We start from the raw sequence: 24,811 nt of genomic DNA, 5'->3' as shown, positions 1-24,811 counted from the left end.
CTTAGTTTTTCTCATTAAAATAAATTCAAGACCATTATAAATTACCAATTTCTTATACAAAATTTGAAGCAAAAAGCAATCACAGCTGTAACATAACACTGTTGAAAGGTACGTCTGATTACCTGGACTGATTTCAGACGCAGGCATTTTTAAAGTGACAATGGCACCTCAAATTTGGACCAAAAATGTAGCTTTAGCTAAAGTAAGCTATATCAAAACCTAAATCCAATTACAGGTTTAAAAATTTCCAGTGGGGAAACAAGGTTTTTAAAGAATTAAAAATAAAAATAAAACTCAATCCAAATAGTACAACATTGTGACAGCAAAAAAAGTACAAGAGATTAGAAATAAATTGAAAATACCTAGTATTTTCATTGTCCAAACTGAGAGAAATGCAACAAGTAAACACGCAGCATAAAGTCAGAGGAGACAAAAAACCCTGCAGACCAAAGGCAACAGAAGCCAATGGAACTGCTTGCAATACTTTGCAAAAACCATGTACTTTTTTCATATTTTCAGTTCTGATGACTACTAAGATGTTTGGGTTTTAATACAGTAAAAGCTTTCCTTTTTAGGCCACAATCCTGCAAACATTTATGTAAGTGCAGCATTCCTTTGAGTTCAGAGTAATTACTCATGTGCATGAAGTTTAGCTAGGTTCAAATCAATGGCAGATACACAACATGGTTTCCTATTTCCACAGGAGCTTAGCAAGGCTGTGTTCTATCACCATCACTGCTTAATACTGACATTGATCGCTTGATGGATAAACTTGAAAAGGCAGCTCTCAGTGGCACGGAGCTGGACAACATTCTGCTTCGAGATCTTGCATACGCCGATGATATTGTGTTGTTGGCTCAGTTTGGTAAATTGCTGCTACTGATAGGCTATCTGGTCAGACAAGAAGCAGCGTGCATTGGTCTGGTTATTAATCCAGATAAAATTACACCTCTGGTCATTATCATCTAGCAGCCTCCAGCTCCAGATTACAGTCAGCTCAATATTAACCTGTCTGGGTGGGACACTGAGCACATGACAACAGTCAAATACTTCAGCGGCATCACAGACTGTGTTGGAGGGTGTCTGAAAGATGTGGACACATATATTAGCAGTTACTGCTATGTTTCGGACCCTTGAGTGGCCTCTGTGGAGATACTGTGACATCAAACCTGCCACAAAACTGTGGGTCTACAGAACCATGGTTATACCAACTCTATTGTACGGAAGTGAAACGTGGGCACTGAGGAATGCTGAAGAGCGACAGACTGACATTTTTGATTCTCATCATCTTTGTCAGCTGCCCTGTATCAAGTGGCTGGACAAGATCAGAAATGAGGATATTCAAAGCTGAACTCAGCAACCACCTCCATCATGTAGCCTATCGGGCTATCCTGCTTGCTTGCATATATATCTTTTCTTATGAGTCTGATCATTTGTTACATTATAGGTTTGTTATTTGTTATTATAATAGGTTTATCAATTTATATTAGAGTATTTTAACTGTAATGCAAAGAACCTACAGGCAACATCCTGTTTGTTAAGCTAAAGCAAGTTAACATATATATGATTGAGAGCTTTACCCTAGATGGGTGGTGATGAGCTTAAGTATACAGTATATATGTGTGTGACCTTTCACAAAGATAAGTGGGCAAATTAAAACATGGTGGTGGTTAAGGCCACCCAAGTTCATGGCCTTTTTCAGACTTAGCAGGTACACCACAAAGAACATGGAAACAACCCGCTAGAACAGAAATAACAGAGGCAAGGGTGAGCTAATAGTCTCTAATAGTTACAAATATGTCATTCACATGCACGAACACGCCAGCCTACAGAGTAAGTGTACCCTAACATTTTCATGGGTCAGGAAGTTGTTTGGACATGGAAGGAGGGCACTTAGGGCTCAGGCCCTATTATAGGGGAAACTCACCATATTGGGTAGTTTTAGCTAGTTCATTGTTAGTTCTTAATTCTTAGTTTTTTAAGTAAACTCTAAGTTAGCTTCTATAGTCTTTCTATAGCTTTTAGCTCTAGCTTCTTCTGAGTTCTTCACCTCTCACTCAAGACTTGAGGAATCTGGACCATCGAAGTCTCTTGGCAGGCCAGAGGCAAGGCTGGTCCTTTCTCTGATCACCAGGTTGTCAAGAAAGGGTGAGAATACATTAATTGAGAAACCTTATAGTATATAATACCACCTGTACTGCTAGAACATTATTACTGCTTTTGTAATTGATTATTTGATAGCTATTCCAAGGTGAAAACACTCAAAAAAGGAGGATCAAGCGCTTGAGAAGCCAATACCAGCTTGTGTGCCCCAGACTGCCAAATATCTAGAGGGAGGGAACGCCGCTGCAAAGGCTATGAACAAAGGCTATGAACACTCCCCAAATCTTTGTGCCAGAAGACAAACATATATTGTTTCTCCTAGTAAACCACAAACATTTGTACCCTGGAACAAACATTTGGAGAGCGTCCATGATAGCCTTTACAAACGTGTTAGCTCCCTTAAGATAACTGACCATCAGTTAACTCATGGTAAGTCACTAGTGCCTCCCAAGACATTTACACTACATGTCAAAAGTATTCACAAAATACTTCAGTACAGTTTATAGAAATGTTTTAGTTCAAAGGAATTTACCAAGAATATGATAAAAACATGGCAAAATAATTAAATAGATCTGTTTACCATCCTGTGTATTGACTACATATATATCTACATATATACTATGCACAGACACACAAAGCACTTACATATACATACACATGATTAAAGTAAAAATCTCTGACTTACAGCCCCCATGAGCGAACAGATCTACCAGGGTTGAAGCCTTTGCTCATGCTTGTGGACCTTGACCCTCTCTCCTCAGGGTCCCCCTGCTCTCCGTCCAGGTTACTCTTGAGAAGCCCATTCCTGGATTCAAAAGAACAATTTAAGCAGAGCTCTAGGGGCCCTCTAGGCCCCATAAACTGAGGGTTGCTTTTATTTTTAAGTGCAAAATGAGTCTCATCTTCCTCATTCACCCCACCCCCTTACACACACACACACACTTTTCCTCTCAACCCATCCGTTTCACACTGTTTAATGGTTTGTATCCATCTGGAATAGCCCTTCACTGTCACCACATCCACAAAGAAACAGCCATGAGGTAGTGATACAGAAGACTCTGATCACCACAGCACAGTCCACACTTCCCTGCTTTGCTGTTTCATGCTAATTTCAATTTTTTTCTCCAGAATAAAAAGGTGATGTCACCCAGAATTATAAAGACATAATTACTCTTCCTACCTCCAAGTTGCCAACAATTCATTTTTAAAGTGGCAATAAAAGAATTTGTTTGAACAAGCTACCTCACCCCATTGTTCTTCTGAAGAATACTACTAAGGCAAGATCTCCCAGAAAAAGTTTGGAAAAGTTGAAGCAATTTGGTATGTTATGGTGCAACTGATGTGATTTACAGTAATTAGCTTAAAAGAGCTGCTGGTGTGACTATAAATAAAACAAAAGCAATGCATTCTTCGTTAGGCATAAATTATTTAAATTTTCTCCCCCTCTGTCATTTTCTTCCATCTCTCATCACTTGCACTCTCTTTGCTGTTTCTTCTCCACCTGTCTTAATCCTTCAGTCCTGACCCCAAGTTTCTACCTTTTCACGCTTGTAGCCGCCATACATGTCAAAGAGATATTGCTACTTGTGCTCTGATCACCAATCCACATAAACCTGTGAGTTTTGTGCATACATTACACTGGCCCCCCGCATATCCTTCCTGGTGTCTTCCTCTGTCGTTGGTGCCCTTTCCCCATTGTTTTTTTTATCATGATCCTGTGTACAGTAAATTGGGCCTTCTCGGAGCATAAACTTCCATTTTCAGATATGCCAGTTTTTTATTTATTTGTTAATTATGGGCTAGGGTGAGCACTTCAAACTTTTCCTCCACTCTCTTCACTGGCTTCCCACAGAATTTCATATCAAATTCAAAGTCTTGGACTTGGCTTGGGCCAGGCCAAGGATATCTAAAAGATCAACTAAAGCTCCAGGACGAAGACTGTGGTCAACAGCTTTGCTCCTCTGGCACAATGGAACTCTCTAAAATAGGGGTAAAACTTCTCTGTACAGAAGACAGCTTTCTCAGGTGCCAATCTGAGACTTTGAAATGAACTTCCACAGGAACTATAGACCATCACAAAGCTCACCACCTTCCCCTCCCACTGCAAGGCACATTTCTTTGACCTTGCCTTCTCTAACATAGACCCATGACAACATGTGCACGTGTGCATGTGTGCGCGTAAAACCCCAAAATACCCAACTGCACTGCACACACTTCTTGACATGTGAAAAGGGTGAGAAAACAAACATGTGACAGACGTTAGTCATGTTGCTTAATGCACGACTGGAAGGCACAGAATAAGAATCTATATAATAAAGATGCAGCAGAGCAAAAATCTCTTGATGCCATCTTGAAAGAGGGTTCCAAAGGGAATATGCGCCAGGGCAGTGCTTCACCCACCTCATTGCCTGGCTGCACTACAGGAACCCAGCCAGGTGACCAGGAATATCCTGCCAAGGAAGGGACCCTTCTGCCAATTCTCCTGGAGATGACAGCGCTCTATACAACCCATCCTAACCCTTTGCTGAACATTTCATTTATTTTTCCCTCCTGCTCCTCTCCCAAAATCTCCCTCTTCCCCATTCCAATTTGCAAAGAGCATTCTAAAAGGTTGTGGGTTCATTTCTGATGTGCATATTTATTCATGTTATGCATATGCGAGCACTTACAATGCTTTTTGCTTTCTGAAAACATTCTGGTGAATACACAGTTCATTCAGCCAAATGTCAGTGGAAAAGTGAATAAAAGGTGCAGATCAGAGAAGGAAATTTGAGTTTTATTTGCAAGAATATATTTGCCCATTTCTACCCCAAACAGCACAGCAGACAAGTAAAAAATGGCAGTGGCTGAAGAAAACATGTGTACAGCACTGTGATGAGGTAAACTTACTCATCTACTGGGGAATGTTTATGTTACAGTCCCATGCAACTCCCTTTACAGAGTTCCTTTACAGATTTCACATAAGCAGTATTAAAATCGATCACTTAACCGTCTCTTATATGTGAAGTAATGAACAGTAGTAAATATTATCCTCCAGACTGCGGGCCATCAGTCATTCTCTCTAATCCAACTGAACTTGACAGCAATAAATCCTCACAAGACAAAATGTGTTTTATTACTTTGATACACTCAATATCAAATTACTTGCACAGAAGTATCATAATTTGGTATAAACATATAACACTAAATTTTATCTATTCTGAGGCATGCCCATCATCACAATGATATTGCATGCAGGACACACTGCATTTTACTGCCAAAGGATCTGAACTTAACCGGTGTCACCACCATTTGACCTCATTAATGTAACACTGCCATAATACAAGAATGGTCAAACTTTTCTGGACATGTGGACGGGGTGTGTATAGAATTGAGGCTTTGGGCACAGGCATTCCGGGAGTGTTGTTCTGTCTCACTGACACATCACACTTCCTCAAGCCACTGAAATTTTGCTTGCCAGCTCATTGCAAGTCTCCCAGAGCCAAAGTCCCTTCTACAGAAAAAAAAAATCCATGCTGTTATTTCCAATTTGTGCTTTAGCCATCTCCTCCTTCAGGCGTGGACATGGCAACAGAAGCAGACAGAAGGAGATTTTCACACTGTAGGAGAGCAGTTATTATGGAGGACAGCACATGGGAATATTCTAAAGTCTTTGAGAATTGTGCTGGACCATTTTAGGAGTACTATTGGAAAACATGTGGCTCCCACATCATACCTGAGTCACCCCTACTGTAATGCTATCCTTGCGTAGCACCTTTCAATTCAATGCCTGCACTGATCACAGCTCTGGGGAAACATATCTCCCCACCCTCAGGAAGTTAATCTGACTCAGAAATGAAAGCACACCTTTTCCAAATTCAGCCTTATGAAATTATCCAGGAAATAAAAAGTCTCTGAGAAAGGGAAAGCTATTCATAAGCAATGGGTTAAGTCACTTGCCTTTTATCTCTGGGGTCGAGGCTTCTGATAGACATTTTTTTCATTTGGGAACTGTGCCAATCAGGGCTCTGGTGCCTTGGCAGGTACATCTCTGCACCTAAAGTAGTGTCAGGCTTGTGGGGCAATTTTCTTGTGGCTTCTCTCCAACTAATAAATAACACCATCAGAGGATCACGTCAATACATTTCCTTAAAAATTAAAGAGAGCACAAAAATAGTCTTGGAGCCTTCTAAACTTATTTCAAAGAGCCTTCAACTGAGTAACTTCAAAATGACATTTCTGCTTTACTCTCCTAGAAAAGCTTGTTAAGCCTATGAGTATAACATCATAACCTGCACATCTAGGGTAAGAAAGCAAATAGTTACCGACATACATTTCTGGATTTCTACCTCGACAAACAGAAAGAACTGCAAAACAAAACATGCAAATGACTAATAGGATTGTGGGTTTGTTTTTTGATTAGCCATCCTGTGCAAAATATCATTCTGATATAGTGTACTCCTAGGATAAACTAACGAGGCCAATATTGAAATGCAAGAGACACTGCTAGGGGAAGACTGTATTCTTGACATTCTGGTTAGTTTGGGTAGGAAATGGTTTGTATTTCTCCCAAAACACAGACCACAGTTGTGAGTGATTGATTTACAAAGTAAGAGATATTAATCACCAATGCCCTTGCTGGAGAATATTTGCCAGATAAAGTTAGCTTGAATTACTGCCTATGGTTCTTAGAAGTGAATGTACTAAGATAATGCACAGAACTTATGTAAGAATACAAATCAAATCAAGTGCTCGTTTTACAATAAGCTCTCCACAAAGCTGGTACCTCATCAAAATGAAAGTCTTAGCAAAAATACTACATGGCCTAAAATATAATCTAACTTCTACATTAAATAAATTACATTTGAAAAACCTGCAGTAAATTTAAGTTCCACTTTAAAGGATTGTTCACTGTTCTTGATCTGCCCACAGGTATCAGTGGGAGTCCTGCTCATGAATTGAGGGTGGTACAATATGCAGACCCAATAACACAAGGACACTATCGCAGCTAAACAAGACTAAGTTTAAATCCAGTTTAAACTAAATTTCAATTATTTGTGGTGAGATTCAGTCTCCTGGTCTCATTTCAAAGGCAGAATGCCAAGTACAGTACACTCCCATTTATCCCAATGGCCTGAGGGATAGCCAAACCTTTCAGACAACTGGCTGTTCAGATAAACAGAAGTGCTACTTTGAGCTGTAGGTTCATTGATATAGTCCTCAGTAAGATTAAGTCTCGATTGACACTAAAAATTTAGATTGACATAGCTACCATCACTCAGGAGTATGAAAAATTCTTGCCCATGAGCACTGCAGCTATGCTGACGTTACTCTTGGGGTAGACACAGCTCGGTTGACAGAAGATTGCTTCCGTCAACCTAGCTACCATTGCTCAGGGAGGAAGAGTTCCTACAGCAACAGAAAACCCTCTTCTGTCACTGCAGGACTGCTATGGCACTGCAGCTATGATGCTGTAGCCCCAATAGTGTAGACAAACCCCAACTGAAGGTAATTTCAAAACTGCTACACAAATACTAAGCCATTGCTTAGCACTAACAGGCACAAAGAGGCTAACTGAGAAGTTATTAACATTTGCGGTGTTGTTGTAGCCATGTTGGTCCCAGGATATTGGAGACAAGGTGGGTGAGTTAATACCTTTTATTGGATCACCTTCTGTTGATGAAAGAGACAGGTTTTCAAGTTTGTTATTATAATAACTGATTCAGTCATTATTATAGTTATTAGCAAGTGATTAACTAACATAGGGCTGCATGGGGGACGCACTGTGGATTTCAATAACTACTAGTTTCAGATAACGGGAATTCAGAGAACTGGAATTGTACTGTATACTACTTTTTCTAGTTTTGACTGTAATTCCTCCTTAGACACAGTGTCCTTTTCCCTTGGCAAACACTAATCTCATTCCCTCTTACGCTTCAGACACCCATGCTTCTAAGAGTCCAAGCAATTCTGACTTTACTTGTTGACTTCCGTGATTGCCTATCAGTCTTCTTGATATCATTCTCACACCTTCACCAATAAGATTTGTTAATTTGTGTTGCCTCCACTGTTTTAGCAAACACACAGTACGTAACCATGCAGAGCCTAGACAGACAGACAGAGTAGCTAACAGTTTTTGTTTTAAAACATTCTATGACAAAGTGAAAAAACAGCAGGAAGAATAAATATTTATAACCCACAGAACACTTCTCACCGTGTTTTATGAAGGTAAATTGGTTGCTGGGTTTTAAATAGAGTACTTGACAGATGGGTTTTAAGTGTTTCTTTCCAGCAAAAGAACTTGCAATATCCTTTAATGGCATGGTGAGAGAGCAGAGTGAGTGAGGGAGCTGCCTGCAGGAGACCTGAAGCCTGGAGCAGGCTTGCTCAATGAGCCAACCAGAAACACCTGGCACAGGAAAGGAACCTCCAGCAGCTAGTTCCTTATAAGAGAACTGAAAGCAAAAGCCACAAGGGAGTCAGCCTGGGCAGGGAAGCTACAGACTGGTAAGAGAGGGTCTGTGAAGGAAACTTTTCCTGTTCCCCCAGGATCTGAGGTAGGAGCCATGCCCTGGGACAGATTTTTGGGGACTCTGAGTGATTGGGGAAATTCCTTTTTGTGTTTGCTTTCTAGAACTTTGTAAATAAAGAAAACCAGACCCAAAGAAGGGCTGTTACTGAAAGAGAAAGACGGTGAGTTTTCTTTAAAAAGCCCTGAAGAAGGGGGAAATGTGGATGGGGCACTGGAGAGGCACCCTGGCCACAAGGGGGCACTTGAGTGGTGGCCACCCCATGACAGGGACATTAAGTATTTCATTTTTGAAGTGACTGACTTACACTATCACAGCTCAGCAGCCTTGTGAGCTTTAGCAGTGGCACCAGTGATCATGCAAGAGACATTTCTAATCTCACTATCGTATGACATAGACTTAATGTCAAATTTGAAAGAACATGAACAAATAACTCCAAGTTCATATTTTACAACTGGCCTAATGCAAATTTTAGTATTGTTCCACCAAGCAGTAAACACATGCTGATGTTACAAACACTATTACTTCTAAAGACAAAAAATAGCAATAAAATCAAAATCTCATATTTGGGTAAGTCTGTTTATCAACAAAAAGATCTAAATGTTCATGGTTTATAAAATAATAATCAATCAGTTTTATGGTGGTTGTTTTTAATTAAGAATGCCTTCTAGAGCAGTAAGAAACTGGATTATTTATTTGTACTGATTTTAGCATCAAAGAATCAGACAGGGAAGAAAAACATAACTGTATAGTAGCTTACTTTCCAATTACAATGTTGTGCTGCACTAGGGATCTATTTTCCAAGAGGCGTATTTTCCAGCAGCGTAGCCTTCTTAACTCGTTTTGGTAAAAGATGTCAAATATTATGACAGCTATGTTCTTTGGAGCACTGTCAAATTTGGAATTAGAAATATTTTGTCTGGTTTTATTTTAGGGAAACTGTTAACTGCCCAGTCTATTAAAAACATCTTTGGAGATACTGGATTACTGGGCATTTGAGAAAGGTGGGGAAAGGGAGGGGACATACAAATCTCTGGCTTCCTCTGGACAACAGATAAGAGTTTACAAAGCAAGAATTTAAAAAAAAAAAAGTTTCCTTGAATGGAGAGAATGATTTTTAGAATGTCCTCATCTGATATAAAATTTCTTACAGTTCCCAAATTAAAAGCAAGTTTGCATTACAGTAAGAAAAATCCTGCAGGTATTTAACCAAAAGGTATTCCGTTTCTTTGTTTTAAACAATTAGCAAACACCTGTCAACCGAGTGTGCCAGTTTCAGATTCTCAAAATTTTATAGCATTTGTTCACTAAAGAAAGATAATACAAAAATCCATAGAGATATTTTTTAAAAATCTCAATTTAATTTTCAAACTAGTCACCAAAGTTTAGACACACACACAGTGTGTCAGTCTACAGACTTTTATAAACCTTTGATTACAGTTTATATTTTAAAAAATAAAATACTGCACCACTCAGCATACAAAAAAATGTAATTTAAAAAAACCTTCAACCTACCTAGATAGATAGCAGTTGTTGGCTTACAAACTCCTTGCACTGATTAATATGATGAACTAATGAATAAAGTAATTAATAAAAAATGCAAATGTCTTCAACAATTCTTATTCCACCTCTTTGTCTCTAACACATACAATATGGCCAATCACAACTGAAATCATGATGGATGAAATAGTCTTTGCCCAGAGGAAGTTTTTGCCCAAATCTGATCAGTGAGTGGTTGTCTTATGGCCTGAAGCATATGGATTTATGTATGGATGTATATCCCTTGCACATTTTATCCTATCCAATGTAACTGTGGATATTCCCATTATCAATATAAATATCTATTTATTTTTTACTTCTACTAAGCTCTTATCTTAGTATCTTGTGGCAAAGAGTTCTACAGGTTATATGTGAGTTGTGTAAGGCTATTTCCTTCTATCCAAGTTAAATGTGTTGCCTTTCAATTTCACTGAATGTCCCTCATTCTTTATTATTAGAAAGTGTAAATAAGAGTTCCCCATTTACCTCCTTTATTCATTTACTCTGTCCTCTCTTATTCATGTCCTCTCTAAACTGAACAGTCGTAATCTTTTCAGTCCCATATCATATGCAATCTTTCCATGCCTCTAATTTTTGGAACTTGTCACCCTTCTATTTAAATCTTCTAAATCTTTTTTGCAACATGGTGACCAGACTGAATACAACATTCCAAGTGAGGGTATAAAAGCAATTTACATAATGGCACTGTAATATTTTCAGGATTAGTTTCTATCCCATTCCTAACACATCAGAATATTTTGTTTACTTTTTTGGTCACCACTCTACATTGACAGGAAGCTTTCATTGAGCTTTCCACATTGATGTCCAAGCGGTTGCAGTTAACTTATAACCTAGCAGTGTGTATGAGTTGTTCGAATTATTCCTTCCAAATAACTGACAGGGAGACTTCAAACAAAACACTCCAGACAAAGTGCTTCTAGAGCTTTGCTGGCATTTTAAGATGGAATGAAAGAAAGAAGGGCCACTGCATGTTTATGTGGTTCCCATCCAGTGGTGCAGATTCCTGGATAAATTCAGAAATAAGCTGGGCAAGCTGCAGGTGATCAGTTCTTCTGTCACCACCAAGTATCACTGCAATCAATCAGCATTACTACAGGGACACATGGGACAGTCAAGTCATCTGTCTAAATACCAGAGGTATAAAGGAAATGGTACATATTTTCAAGGTGTTTCAGGGTGGGAATGTTATGCCTTTGCAAAAAAAAAATTGAAATGAGATCTGATAATTATCTGGAATAACAATTCAGGGCAAACAAGAAATTTATAATGTAGGGCCAAGATTTCCAAAACTGACTAGGGATTTCGTGGTCAACGTCAGCCACCTTAAAAGGGCCTGATTTTCAGACGACACGTGCTCAGCCCTTTCTGGAAAAAAAAAAAAAAAAAAAAAAAGAATTAAATAAAAATCCAGCCCCTTTATGATGATATCTCAAGTGGGGCATCCAAAATTACTCTCTGCTTTTGAAAACCATGTCCTGGGTATTTAGCAGCGAAATTGTTTTCCAGTAAAATTATCAATCACAAAAGCAAATCCACAAACCAAGTCAGTTACTGACAGTTACACACATGAGTTTTCCATTCAGTTGATTGTTACCATGATCACTGTTTGAATATTTGTGTCACATTTTATAGCATTTGCTACCATACATGAGACATAAGTCACTGTGTACCAGAACATAAGGAATCCCACCATGGAGGGTGATCTATTAGGTTTATTCACATAATCAAAAAGCCTTAACTTTTGACACTGTAAGCATGAGTTATGATGACCTTACCCAGGAGTGAAAGAAACACAATCACCCTGCACAGATGACATGTTCCATTTGTTCAACGGAGATTAATTTAGGTTTATTTTCAAGGGCTATAATTTTATATACAGCAGAACCTGGTTGACCTGGTTTAATTGGGACCAGGGCCAGCTCAGATAATCAAAACTCTGGATAAACCAGGGAATGGGAAAATGCGATGCTGCAGCGCCAACTAGTCGTCACAGGAGAGATCACCCGTGTCTGGCCCGGGAGCCCTGGTTGTTCGGTAAATGCGGAGAGCCAGCTAAGGGAGGGTCTGATAAAAGGGGTTCTACTGTACATTATATACATATAAAAAAAAAATCAAGTTTTTTAATGCAGCATATTCAGTAAATGAATCAAATCAACTGTCAAACTAAGCTTGTCAGCTTAGAAAACAGATCATGTTATCTACATATGTAATGCAAATTTTACATTCCCAGGAGAGAAGGCTGAGAGAGAAGGCTGCCAACCATGGAGCTGTCACAATCAGAAGCATTCCACCAAAACTGGAAAGCAGATGCAAAATCATGGGGCATGGCTCTACTGTTGAACCACCCTGACAGCAGATGTTAGACCCTTACATAAAGTTGCTGACTGCTGTATACTGAAAATTTGTACCAAATGCATCTCATTAAATCCATTCTGGATATGGGGAGGTGGTAGGGGCCCTGTAGGCCAAAGAAGCTACACACTGAGACAGAGAGTTCCTACAGGCAGAACCACAGCAACAGTCAACTTAGGGAGAAAGCTTTGGCTGGGATTTCAGTTACACTATTAAGAACATAAGAATGGCCATACCGGGTCAGACCAAAGGTCCATCCAGTCCAGTCGCCTGTCTTCCGACAGTGGCCAATGCCAGGTGAATCAGAGGTATTATTTACCTTATTAATTAAGAAACCCCAAGAAGGACGTGATTTTGCCTATATGAAATGTGAGCAAAGTTTGGTTGGAGGAGGGTAAGACCACCACCTGAACCTAAGACCATTTCACATAAATTTTGGCATCTCTTAGTTCCCCAAAATAAATAAATAAATGAGAAGATGAGGGGAAGAGTTAGAAATAAATCTGTGCAGACTTTTGGCTCCAGCAGCAGCTATTTTAATTTTGTCATTATGTACCAAACTTTTTCAAAGATCACATGGAAATTCAATAGTGAAGTTACCTTCATTCAAGGATACCAAAAAACTGTGTAAACATTAATTAAACCTTACCACCACCCTTCTACTATGGCAAAGCGAGCAGTGAATCTGGGCTCTTAGAAAGAAAATGAAGCATGAGACTGATATTAAACAACTATATAAGGAGAAAAGGCCAAAATCTCTCCCTTTCTTCATAAATGGGCAAAACAAAACTAACATTGAGTTATTTGCTGTGATTCCAGTTATCTAACAACTTCCATGTAACACGTGTCTTAACGGGGCAAGTTGGTGCTCTAGAGGGATCACTGTTTTCCAGGATGCAAGGGCAGAGCATTGTCAGTGGATGCGGCTTTGAAGGCTGGATAAACCAGACAAACTTAAATCATAGCCAAGATTGCCAAGCAATCTTGACTCACAAGCTGTCCCAATTACATAACATTATTGAAATGGGGGATTTAACAGAATAAATCTTCCCGAGTGAAAACCAAATGAAGGGCAAATAAAATGGAGCAGAATGGAAGTCGCAAAGTGTATTAGAAAATCAGAAGGCAATGAAGAGAAGGAAATAGTGTATATTTGGGGGTAGGTGAGCTTAAACAGCTGAAAGAAGAAACTGGGGAAAAGACTGTTCAGTAATAACTAATATCATTTGGTAAACACAAGCTATTTTTGGTTGATACTATATATATAATAGGATCAACTCCAGAATCCGTAAAGGCAGGTACTGTGTCTTTAATTAGACTGCTAATGGTTATGTTAGTGAATGAGTCATTTTAAAAACTGAATTGACTAACACGGTTTTATTTAGTCTTGCGTAAAAAACATTTCAACACCGCACACACAGATTAGTTCATTTTCTGGGAACTATAATATAATCTGAAAACAAGAGATCAACTCAATGTCATTAATGCCTGTTGAGTTTAAAACAAATGAAAAAGGAAATACTTTCCACCATGTACACATAGCCTATGCAATTCACCAGTAGAGGAGGTCATGAGGTGGAGATGAATTGTTAAAAGAGCTGATTAGTTTACCATTAATGACACATAGCTATTCATGCTAAGTAAGTGTGGTAATGTCTCTTGCTTCAAAGCATAAACATATCATCCATAAGGGTAAGGAGGGAACTTTCTTCTTCTTTCCCCTTTCACACAATAAACTACTAAGTGTGTGCATTTCCTCTGAAGTAATGGCCACTGGCAGAGGTGGGATACCCAGATTTGATGAATGAGAGAATCATCCACTATGGCAAATCCTGTACTCTTTAGTTAAACATCCGCAACTCTCACTTTATATTGCCATACCTGCCCAATCTCCATACCACCACCTCCATTGCCTTTCAGAACCAAAGCCTTGATATCAAAATGCTATATATTTATGTCTGCAAGAGACCAGAAAGTTACCAAATAGAGATGTACTGAATGTGATGTGTTTAATAACCACATGTGATAGTTGGTATCTGTTGTAAGTAGAATATTAACTTCCAAGACTCTGACCTTGTAAATCTTTTTGTATCAAGCTCTGAGCAAGGAGCAAAAAAGGCACTTGTTCCTACTGATTTTTGTTCTATAATTACTGCATACAAACTTATCTTCTCTATGAAACTTATACTGCAAATCTGACTATTGGATAAGAATCTAGACATTTGGCATATTTTTCACCACCTACTTAATTCTATCTCCTGACAAGTCATTCTCCACAAATATTTGTAAAGCTAAATGAAAATAAAGCAGAAAGAGAAATTCATTTTACTGAACAATTCAGGGACGAGCTGTTTTTAAAACCTTTTCCATAGAGGAGGAGTTTGGGTTTTTTTGTTTGTTTTACAGTATTTATATTTATCAACTAGTTTTGATAAATGTATCAACCTTTTTACTGCCTATCATTTGAAACTTTGGAATATTTATCATTTGATATAGGAAACAGGTTAGACAGAATAGAAAAACTGTCTGCCTAAACATTCCTTGGGGTTTACAAAATGTTTATGCTTCTTGCTTAAGTGATTAAAAAAAACATTGTTCAAAGAAGATTAAAAAATATTTTAAGTTCATTAATGAGGCCACAAAACCTCCGTTTTCAGCTTGGAAACTGACAACATAAGAAAACAAGCCATTAATAGTCGCTGTTTTTTCTGTTTTCAGAAACATATAATCATGACAAGTATAACTATAGTAATATCCATAAAATATCCTTTTTCCAGTTCAGACACTATTTTCTCATTAGAATGTTTCCAGAACTTAGAGGATATAACTACGACCACCTACATAACCAGAAACTTATTGTTATGAGGGAATACATGTTCTTTAAGTTAGTTACAGGTCAGAGCATTTGGTTCATATTATAAAGCTGAAAATTATGAGATTTTAAGCTCTGACTTTTTTGCCAACTGGAAACTTCATACTGTACAAGCAATGTACAACAATCCTTTGAAAGTTCGTTTTCTCTCTCTCTCTCTCTGTGTGCGGGTGTTCTTCTAGCCTCAATGAGATAAAATGTTAAAAGAACCTTAGAAAACTAATTTTCTCAGAGGACACAGAACAGGAATGGGGAAATAACACTTGATGCCCCATCATGGGTAAGTTTAGTGAAACAGGTATTTACCATCACCTTTTGTGAAAAAGGAAAGGAGGAGATCTAAATACAAAAAGACTTAGAACAAAGAACAAGCTAATCTTTACATAAAGATCTGAACATATTCTTGAACAATTGCTTCAAATTCACTCAATGAAAATAAGATTGTGTTAAACAGCACATTCACTAACTTGCTTTTCCCTGCTCCTTTTCCACGGACCCTGCAACACCAATCCACTGCCAGTACAAGGAAGAGAGAGAGTACTTTTTATTGCAAATACAGACTAACACGGCTGCTACTCTGAAATCTTTTATAAAGCAGTCACTCTATGTCTCTCTTTAAGGTATGTCTACACAAGGAAGAAGGTGTGTTTTTTAAACATAACAGATGATACCCAACAAGTAAAAATCACATGTATGCAGCAGAGATGGTTGGAAAATTGTATTATTCCCCCCATGGAAAATATTTGATTTTTTTTTTTGCCAAAAAATGAAAACCAAAGATTTTTGAGCCAAAAACACTTTGCTTTTTCCAACAAAAAAGTGGATAATCTGAGGAAAGCAGATAGTCTCTGTGAAAAACTTTGTTTAAATCGACAACCCAATTTTCTGTTGAAAAATAGTTTTGATGGAAAATCTTTGACCAGCTTTACTGGAAAGTTACAGTTGTATCTTGATTTAACTAGTTGAGGTGAACCTTCATCTCGACCAGCTAAATCGAGGTAAAGTTACAGTTTGTCCTATCTACATTAGAACTTTACAACATGTTATATATCACATTTAAAAAGCACATATCTTCCCTAGCATAGAAAAGGTCTTACAGGGTCCGAGATCATTAATAGGATCACAGAGCAAGAATATTTAAGCTGAATATGAATATATATTTCGCTCAGAATCAGGAAGAACTAGACGATCTAATGACTCTTTTTCCATCTCTAGTTTAGATGATTCTATATTTTAACCCTTCCCTCCACCTCCATCTTCATCTACAGAATCTTTCCTCAAGATTCACAGAACAACAGGTAATATAGGTGTGCAGAGGTCTTCTGAAGATGCATAACCATTTCCAGGCTTGTCAAATGAGGTTCCTTACTGGCTAAGGAATTAACCTACTCCTGGTTCTTGCACAGTCCTTGAAAGGTCATTGTAGTGTATATTTTGGATATTCTTCATGATATGTATTACACAGTCTGCAATTCCATTGCTGCACCACACAAATCCTTGAGGAAAAGGAATGCATTGTAAGCAAGTTAGTTACTATTAGCCCTGAACACTAGGGCTATAAATAAGTGGCTTATGTTATAGCACTAGATAATTTGGAGAAAAACAAACTTCAGATGTTTCTACTTTGAGCAAGTTGAAGTCAATGACGTTACTCGGGAATTGGAGTAAATGAAAGTAGTGTCTCATTTGATCTGAATTGGGCCCAGTGACTTTATTAGATATGGACCATTTTCAGATATGGAACATACTGTAACAAAAGGAAATAAACAGATGTAAGATGTATAACATGCATAATTTGACCTCCACCATTGGGGCAGCTGTTAGTAGTTCTGTCAGAGTTTACTGCCATAGAATAATACTTTCGACTTGGCAGTACAGGCCTTTTTATTAAGCAGATTACTATAAACACAAATTTGAGATTTAAAAGAACAACAAACAAAAACCAAAGCCAGTGAAATCAGGAAATCCATAAGCAAAACATGCAAGATTTTACAGACCATCTACTTTATTTAGGCTGTATAGCACAGAAAAATTATTATGTAACCTGTTTCCTCTTATTATATATAGGATTAGCAGACCCTCTGGATAACAAAGACCTATATCATTAAAAATTACAAGAAATATTGATCATAAAGGTAAGTGATTAATATGCCTATACTGAATCAGAAGGGAATACTCCATTCTCAATATCACTATTCCAGTCACAATATGATCCATTATAAAGGAATATGTGAAAACTGTCTTCATATATTCAAAACACTTCCTTGAGTTTCATTCACAGAAAGTTTCACAACATTTTATGCAGGACTGTAAAAAGAATAATTTCTTGAAGAGACATAAAAAAATCAAAACAGGATTGATTCCCTAACATTACCATGTGATTTTGACACACAGTCATACACACTGTAGTTACCTTCTCACTTTTGCCTTCCTTCTTATTCTGTGTAAGTCTCTTTTAGCTCCCATATTATTCTAATCCAGTACCCCTTGTTCTTCTAAGACCACTGTGCCTTATACCCTTGTATACCCTTATACCCTTATACCCTTGTATACCCTTGTAGTTAGTAAAAATTAACACTAACAGCTATTGAACCCCTTTAATACCTTTGCTACTAAAATGAAAATTGAATAGCTTGCACTCAGGTAATCACTGAAAATATTTTTATGATAAAATAATTCCTTACCTGAAATACTTGCTTCTTTTTCCCCAAACCATTTTTACCTCTGTTGTGGAAACCCAAAAATTGTCCTGTAGCAATTTCCTTTACAGTCAATAGAATGATTATCATCACCTACTCTTATGGAAAGAAGCCTCACAAATCCCTTTGCTTAGCAGGAAAAGCTCCTCCTGTTTTTACTTCATCCCACTCCACCTTTAAATCATTAGTTAATGCAGAACAATTTCATACAGTCTGGACTCGTAACTTGTCTGACCTACCAAGTTGCATTCTATGTGTGTTCATTACACCTCTTTACAATATCTTTATTTTATTTTTCCTGCAATACTTTTGATCTAGGTTATTAAGAGCTTCCCAAAGTGTCTTTCTTGTATGTTTGTCTCTGTAATAATCAACCTCTAAAAAAAGAGTTCTATATAGACTTTCCACATAAAGAAAGAGTTTCAGAGACTCCTACTGCAATTATAGGCCCCAATTCAGAAAACCACTTCCATACATGCTTAATCACATCCCTCTTCAGAAGAGCTTAAGTCCTATTGAAGTCAAGAGGATTTAGGCATGTGCTTAAAGTTAAACATGTGCTTAAGTCCGATTTCTGAAAAAAGGTGCTTTCCTAAATCAGGTTTCCTCAAGACTTGTATATTTTTACATGGATGTTATTTCATTTCTTATATTCGTGGAATAATTACTTTGTAGATTTACTGAAGGTTTGTGGTTGGAGAACTGTTTACAAGGTTTTCGTTCTCACACAAAAATCTATTCTGGGTGGATCAAAGGAAAGGTAAATAACAAATAAGCATAAGTTCACAAACCTCTGAAATGTTTCAGAATATTTGTTTCTTCCTATTATTTTTGTCTGTGAAATTCTCCCTGTTTGCAAACTGATATTTTGAGAGATATTTCCTCTTAACGCTAAAAATAGCTGAGTTCCAGCACAGTTCCCTACAGTAACTAAAAGCGAATTCTTTATCGATATGGGGCTATTCCACCATATACCCAATATCAAAACTGAAGATACAGCCCTGATCCTGCAATCACTCATGCATGTGAGTAGCTTCATACGTCTGACTGGTTTTCATTCTGTTTTGTGGGACTACTCACACATATGAGTGTTTGCAGGGCTGGGGCTTATGAGTTCATCTTTTTCACTTTGGCATTTGAGTTTGTGCAGTCATTTGTGTTCCGTTACAAATCAAAATGACCTGTGAACGAGGAAGATCAAGGGAGAATCTACACAGCAAGCGTTGTTAGTTCATACGTGACTTCACTCAATTATTTTTTATATAAATCAGATGCTAAGCTGTGGCATACTGTAATACCTATTTGAGAAAACTGTTGAAAGCACAGTTAGACAGCTTCTCTCCCCCACATGGCCAGCAGATCTAAGAACATCTATTGTCCATCCATTATCTCAGGCTGAGGCTTAAACTTCCTACAGACAATCTGATGAGCTTACATAATGACCTAAAATGATATAAAGTAAGGAAATATACTCTCAGTGTGCATTACTGTTATAGGTAAGTAAGTTTTTCAGTTTCACAACAATCTTCCTGGCCAACCTACCATTCAGACAGACAACAAGAAGTAGAGGCTAAATTCATCCCATAGAAACTGATGTCCTCCTCAGTATTTGTACACATTGTAGAAAGCCAACCATGTCTATTTAACTCTCCCTCAATCAGCATAAATAGTTTATTAATCAGATCAATTAAAAAAAATCACTAAATACAATGACCAAATGGCTCAGGTGATTGCAGAATGGTTTGTTACGTCATTATCTCAAGGTTCTTGGTTCAATCATCTAGCACAATTTCAGTAGAGGCAAAAATAAACTCTCATCTGATGTCCTGTAAAGAATGAAATGGTGTGTCTGTCCTGTTCTTTGGGGACAAGTGTCTACACCACAAAAGCCATATCACAGTTCATGCCACTGTACATTTAAAAGAAAAAAGAAAACAGGACAAGGCTTGCATGGGAATGGAAACTGAGCTCCTTTCTCATCCTCCCAGAACGGCACATTAGCTGGGTGGAAATTTACTTTGTTCCTGCTCACACTCTACTTAGTCTGAGGACAGAACATTTCCGTTTTCAGGGTAGGGTTGCTATCAGGGTTGTTTTCATCTGGACAGTCCAGGTTTCGGCTTGTGTGTCCGGGTGCCATTTTACAAGGTTTTTTTTAATCGGGAGGAAGAGGCGGAGCAGGGGCAGGGCCTTAAGGGGAAGAGGCAAGGCAGGGGCCTCAAGTGAAAAGGTGGAGAAGGGGGCAAGCCTCAGGGGAAGAGGTGGAACAAGGGGTGGTACCTTGGTGATCCGGTTACCAGCTATTAAATAGGTGGCAAACCTATTTCAGGGCTATCATTCTGGCTCCTTAAACAACCATTTAAAAAAAAATCATGCAGTGATTGTGACTGAGTAGTGAAAGTCTGGACAAGATTTTTGTTAAATCCTTATTCTGGATCAATTACACTGTACTAATTCACTCTCAGATCTTCTAGTGCTATATCACTAAGTGATAATGTAATTTTTAAAATATATTTTGGAAAGTTAAACCTTTATGCACTGACCATTCTACAAGTTCATGACAGCCTATAATACAAGAATTCAATAATTACTAGCCTTTGCCAGACCAGAGATTTATTATTACATACTATGGTAATAACAATGTCTTTATAATATATGACACATGATAAAATAGAACACCACTATATAGCAGATAATAAAACATAAGGGAAAATGCATATAGTCAAATCTTTCATTGAACAAAGTGCCATGTCCTCTCAAAGAAGAAAGGAAAGATGAATTCATAGTCTTTGGATTATTATCTAGAGTGATAAAATATTTTCAAGATTTAAATTACCTCCCTTGAGCATAAGGATAATCATATGCTTTATTACTGACACATTTTTCAGTAAACAGTAGAAACAACTCACATGCTATGAGATATAGTCATTGAAAAGAGAACTTATAATAAAAATAGTATGCAGATGATATAGCCTACATTTTACTGACAGATAAAAATCTTCTTTATCTTTTAATGAAGGTTGCTAGTTAACACTGAAATTGAAAAACAAACATGCCAAAGCAAGTCACAATTAAAAACACCTAAACATTGAAATGTATTGAAATGGTTTACAGAGAAGAGAGATAAATATTCAGGTATCTTCACCATCTGCTTAAAGAAAAACACACACAATAAAATATCCCACTGCGGATTCCAAGAACAACCTTAACTCTGCCAACTATATACCTGCTCAGCCTCAAACTATAGTAAAAGGGCTTTGGGTCTAGGGGTGTAATCCTGCAGCCCACTGCACCTGTTATGGCCCTTGGCTCCTTTAAAAGTAGGAGCCATAATTGCAGGTCACATGCTTGCTCATAGCCCCATTTCCTACAAGAAACAGCATACAAGGCTTCCTGCCTCTTAGACAGAGGAAGGCCATGGGAGGGACCCAGATGGATTTGATTTAAATCAAATTGATTTAACTCATGATTTAAATCACTAGTCAGGAAGATTCGATTTAATCATTGTTTTCTACATAAAAGTGCATTCTTGTTGGTTATTATAACCTTAATACATATTCTTCACAACTCAGAGAGAGATGTAGCTTTCATTTTTAGAAGGAACACACTATACGTTTTTAAACAGTGATTTATTTTGAAAACTTTTCAGATTAGTTTTACAACTATATCAGAAAATGAATGATTGTTTGGTTATTTCATTTACCAAAGTTAATTGAAGCAGATATTTATGAAGTCATTGGAAGGTGAACTATCTCCAACTCCACAGGTTAATCATTAATATTTGGAGGATTTTCTTGACAAGCTGTATTAGGAAGAGATCATCACCAGACAGACATTTAAATTGTTTTATTTAACTAAAACAACAACGTTAAGTATTCTGGATCTTTTTTCTGCAACAGCAACATAATATTTTAACAAAAAAAAATGTCCCTTGCTTCTCATATTTATCTCCAGACTTCTTCTCCTTGTCCAGATCTATTCCACCCCCAACAATCTTCTATTTATTAAACTTTTTGAAACTTTGCACTTTTAGAGAGAGGTAAGGGATTGACTGTGTACACAAATTTGCAGAGGGACAATAGAGTTGAGGTCTGTTATTTCTCACCTCTATATATTATTTATTTAAAAACCTCTATATATTATTTATTTATCTTGTTTTTGCTGTTAACAAGCATGCTACCTCTGGAGAGACAAATCCGCAGTCTGAGAACTGCAAAACTAAACATCTCTGATGGCATCTTCTAGACTGAGCACTGAACCCCATTGGGTAGGTAGAAAGATTAACCTAAATAAGATATATAGAAGCCTCTGGAACCCCATTAGATTGGGTCCCTAATCCATGAACTATTGGAACTCATTTACAAAACTTTTCTTAAACATTACATGAATATATTGTCTCATACTATAGAATTAGAATTTATAATCCCTATTCCATGATGAGATATCTTTGAGCTATAATGTATCTTCAGATGGATTTTTTTTTATAAAATGATTTTTGAGGAAAAAAATCTAATGTAAATAAAAAATGATTTAAATTAAATAATCCGATCTAAAAAAAAAATTTTTTTTAAATCATTGATTTTTATCCACCCTGGGAGGGACTCTCCTCATCAATCAGGCAGAAAGCCCGAGAAGGACACTTACAGGGAGCAGGAGCCAGCTGTGGAGGGCTGTAAGAACCATGAAGCCCCAGAGACAAAGATTAAGACAAGACGGGGCAGTGACAGTGTTTTGGGTTACTTTGTTTTGAATCATTTAATAAATGAAATCCCTGAGAAGAGAACTAGATCTGTGCTATTGCTTGGAGTGAAATTTCACCTTCCTCATCTGCTGCATTAGCCCACCAGGTTCCAAGTCTGGAAACTCTCGCACAACCTAAATTACATATACAGCTTGGAAAATTAACAAATGTCTAACTAGGCAGAGGTAAATATGAAAGTCAAGAGATACTCCACCAGTGATGTCCATGAATCACAGTAAAAAGCGCAGCCCCAGGCACACCACAGCACCTGGGAAGAAAGGCTGAGTGCTGGAGTTTATGCCAGGGTGCCATCCTGCATGCAGCAGGCCTTTATTTTTAAAAATCTGACTTCTGGAAGACTTTGGGACTTGGCTAGTCTCAGCCACTTTTCATGGTTACAGTGATTGGTAGTAGTATAAAACCTTAAGACAGACATCTCTAAATCTGAAGCTCTCCTTTCTAGCACTAAAGCTGTTGAAAGATCAGAAACATGGTTTCTTTCCCCCTATCCAGAACTTCCTGGTTTCTGCCAGGGGTAGTGTCTCTATGAACACATCTACAGTGCAATAAAAAGACCACATCACCAAGTCTTAGAACCTGGGTCAATTGACTCAGACTTGTGGATCTCAGGCTGCAGGGCTAAAAATTGCAGCATAGACATCCAGGCTCACGCTGGAGCCTAGGGTCTGAGACCCACCCCCATCACAGGATTTCAGACCTCATGCTCTAGCCTGAGCCCAAACAGCTACACTGACATTCTTAGCCCCACAGCCCAAGTCAGTTGACCAGGCCAGCTTCAGCCATGCCATAAGTCTACTACTGCAGTGTAGACATACCTTATTTTTCTGCTTCTCCCACAACTCCTAGCTGCTGTGAGATGGAACAAGTTTCCACTACCTCACTCTTTTCCTACAACCTCCATTTTGTGGATCTTCTTTCCCTATGATTAACTCCAAAGCCTGTGGGTGCTCAGTTTTCCCAACAAGCAACAGCTGCATGAAACTGACTCGAGTCTTGTCTCAGTCAATCTTGCCCACAGGATAATGAACAGCAACAATGTAAGTGACTGGTCTCTAATTACTTTCATTATGTTGCTGCTCTGCAAAGGTATGAACAGCAGCAGAGGCACTAGAGCTATTTGCCAGCAGATTCTGGAGGACAACACAGCACTGAATCACATTCACACAATATTTGGAAGGCTAGCTTTGTAAATACGCAAGCTCATATTTGCGGGGAATAGGTTAGATCCCACAGTCATCAGTAAAAGCTTCCTATTCATCAGTGAGTAGATTTTCAAATCCTGATAATATAGACCTTAAATGGGAGCTAAACACCCTCCAAACACCACTTATCACTCTTACAGTTCACTACCTATTATTATTATTAGAGACACAAACCTTTTGCCTCTCACCTTCCATATACAGACCACCACCTTAACCCTCCCGCAACCAAAACTTCCCACTTCATATCATGATCTCTTTCACTATTACTACTATAAGGCTCAAAACTATCTACACCATCCGCCCTCTAAACACATACTGTCAATCTCATTATCTTTCCTTCTTATCCTCCCAGTACAGGTCAAAAACGTCACTCTCCAGATGGACAATGCATTCACGTTTACCCAGGCCTTTGAACATGCGTACAGTGTAGACCACACAGTACCCCATCTAGACAGTACCTGTCATTCATCATAGCTACTCTATACTTAGAAATAACTCTCTCCATGGAATAGCTATTTTGGTAAGTTTCCAAGTCTAGTCAAGTCCGTATTTACGAGGAAGAGAGAGAGAAGGTAATATATCTGCAGAATACTGTGATTTTCATTTGAGGTCAGTCATCACACATTTTTCTAAGTTAACGAACAGAACATTTGTGGTGAAGCATCTAGGGCTGCCCCCTTTTGTCCTTCTGCACATACCCCTTCACCAGATTATTCCACCCACCAAAACAAGTAGCTGTAGATGTTTGATGT

At 38.0% G+C, this 24,811-nt stretch overlaps 1 protein-coding gene across 6 annotated transcripts in view; it reads right to left on the bottom strand.

Moving 5' to 3' along the window:
* FRMPD4 (FERM and PDZ domain containing 4) overlaps nucleotides 1-24,811 on the bottom strand; it is a 437,016-nt gene that overhangs the window by 407,426 nt on the left and 4,779 nt on the right. For 2 of the 6 annotated variants that reach the window (XM_048860774.2, XM_048860715.2), the window contains exon 2: nucleotides 2,789-2,908. The exons of the other annotated variants lie outside the window; for them this stretch is intronic. In XM_048860774.2, coding sequence (XP_048716731.2) covers nucleotides 2,789-2,908 — 120 coding nt within the window. The remainder of the gene's footprint in view (nucleotides 1-2,788; nucleotides 2,909-24,811) is intronic. 6 annotated transcript variants of the gene reach the window in all.

The sequence above is a fragment of the Caretta caretta genome, chromosome 1, assembly GCF_965140235.1.
Source record: "Caretta caretta isolate rCarCar2 chromosome 1, rCarCar1.hap1, whole genome shotgun sequence".
NCBI classification, from domain to species: domain Eukaryota; kingdom Metazoa; phylum Chordata; order Testudines; family Cheloniidae; genus Caretta; species Caretta caretta.
This window is presented reverse-complemented; position numbering and strand designations above follow the sequence as displayed.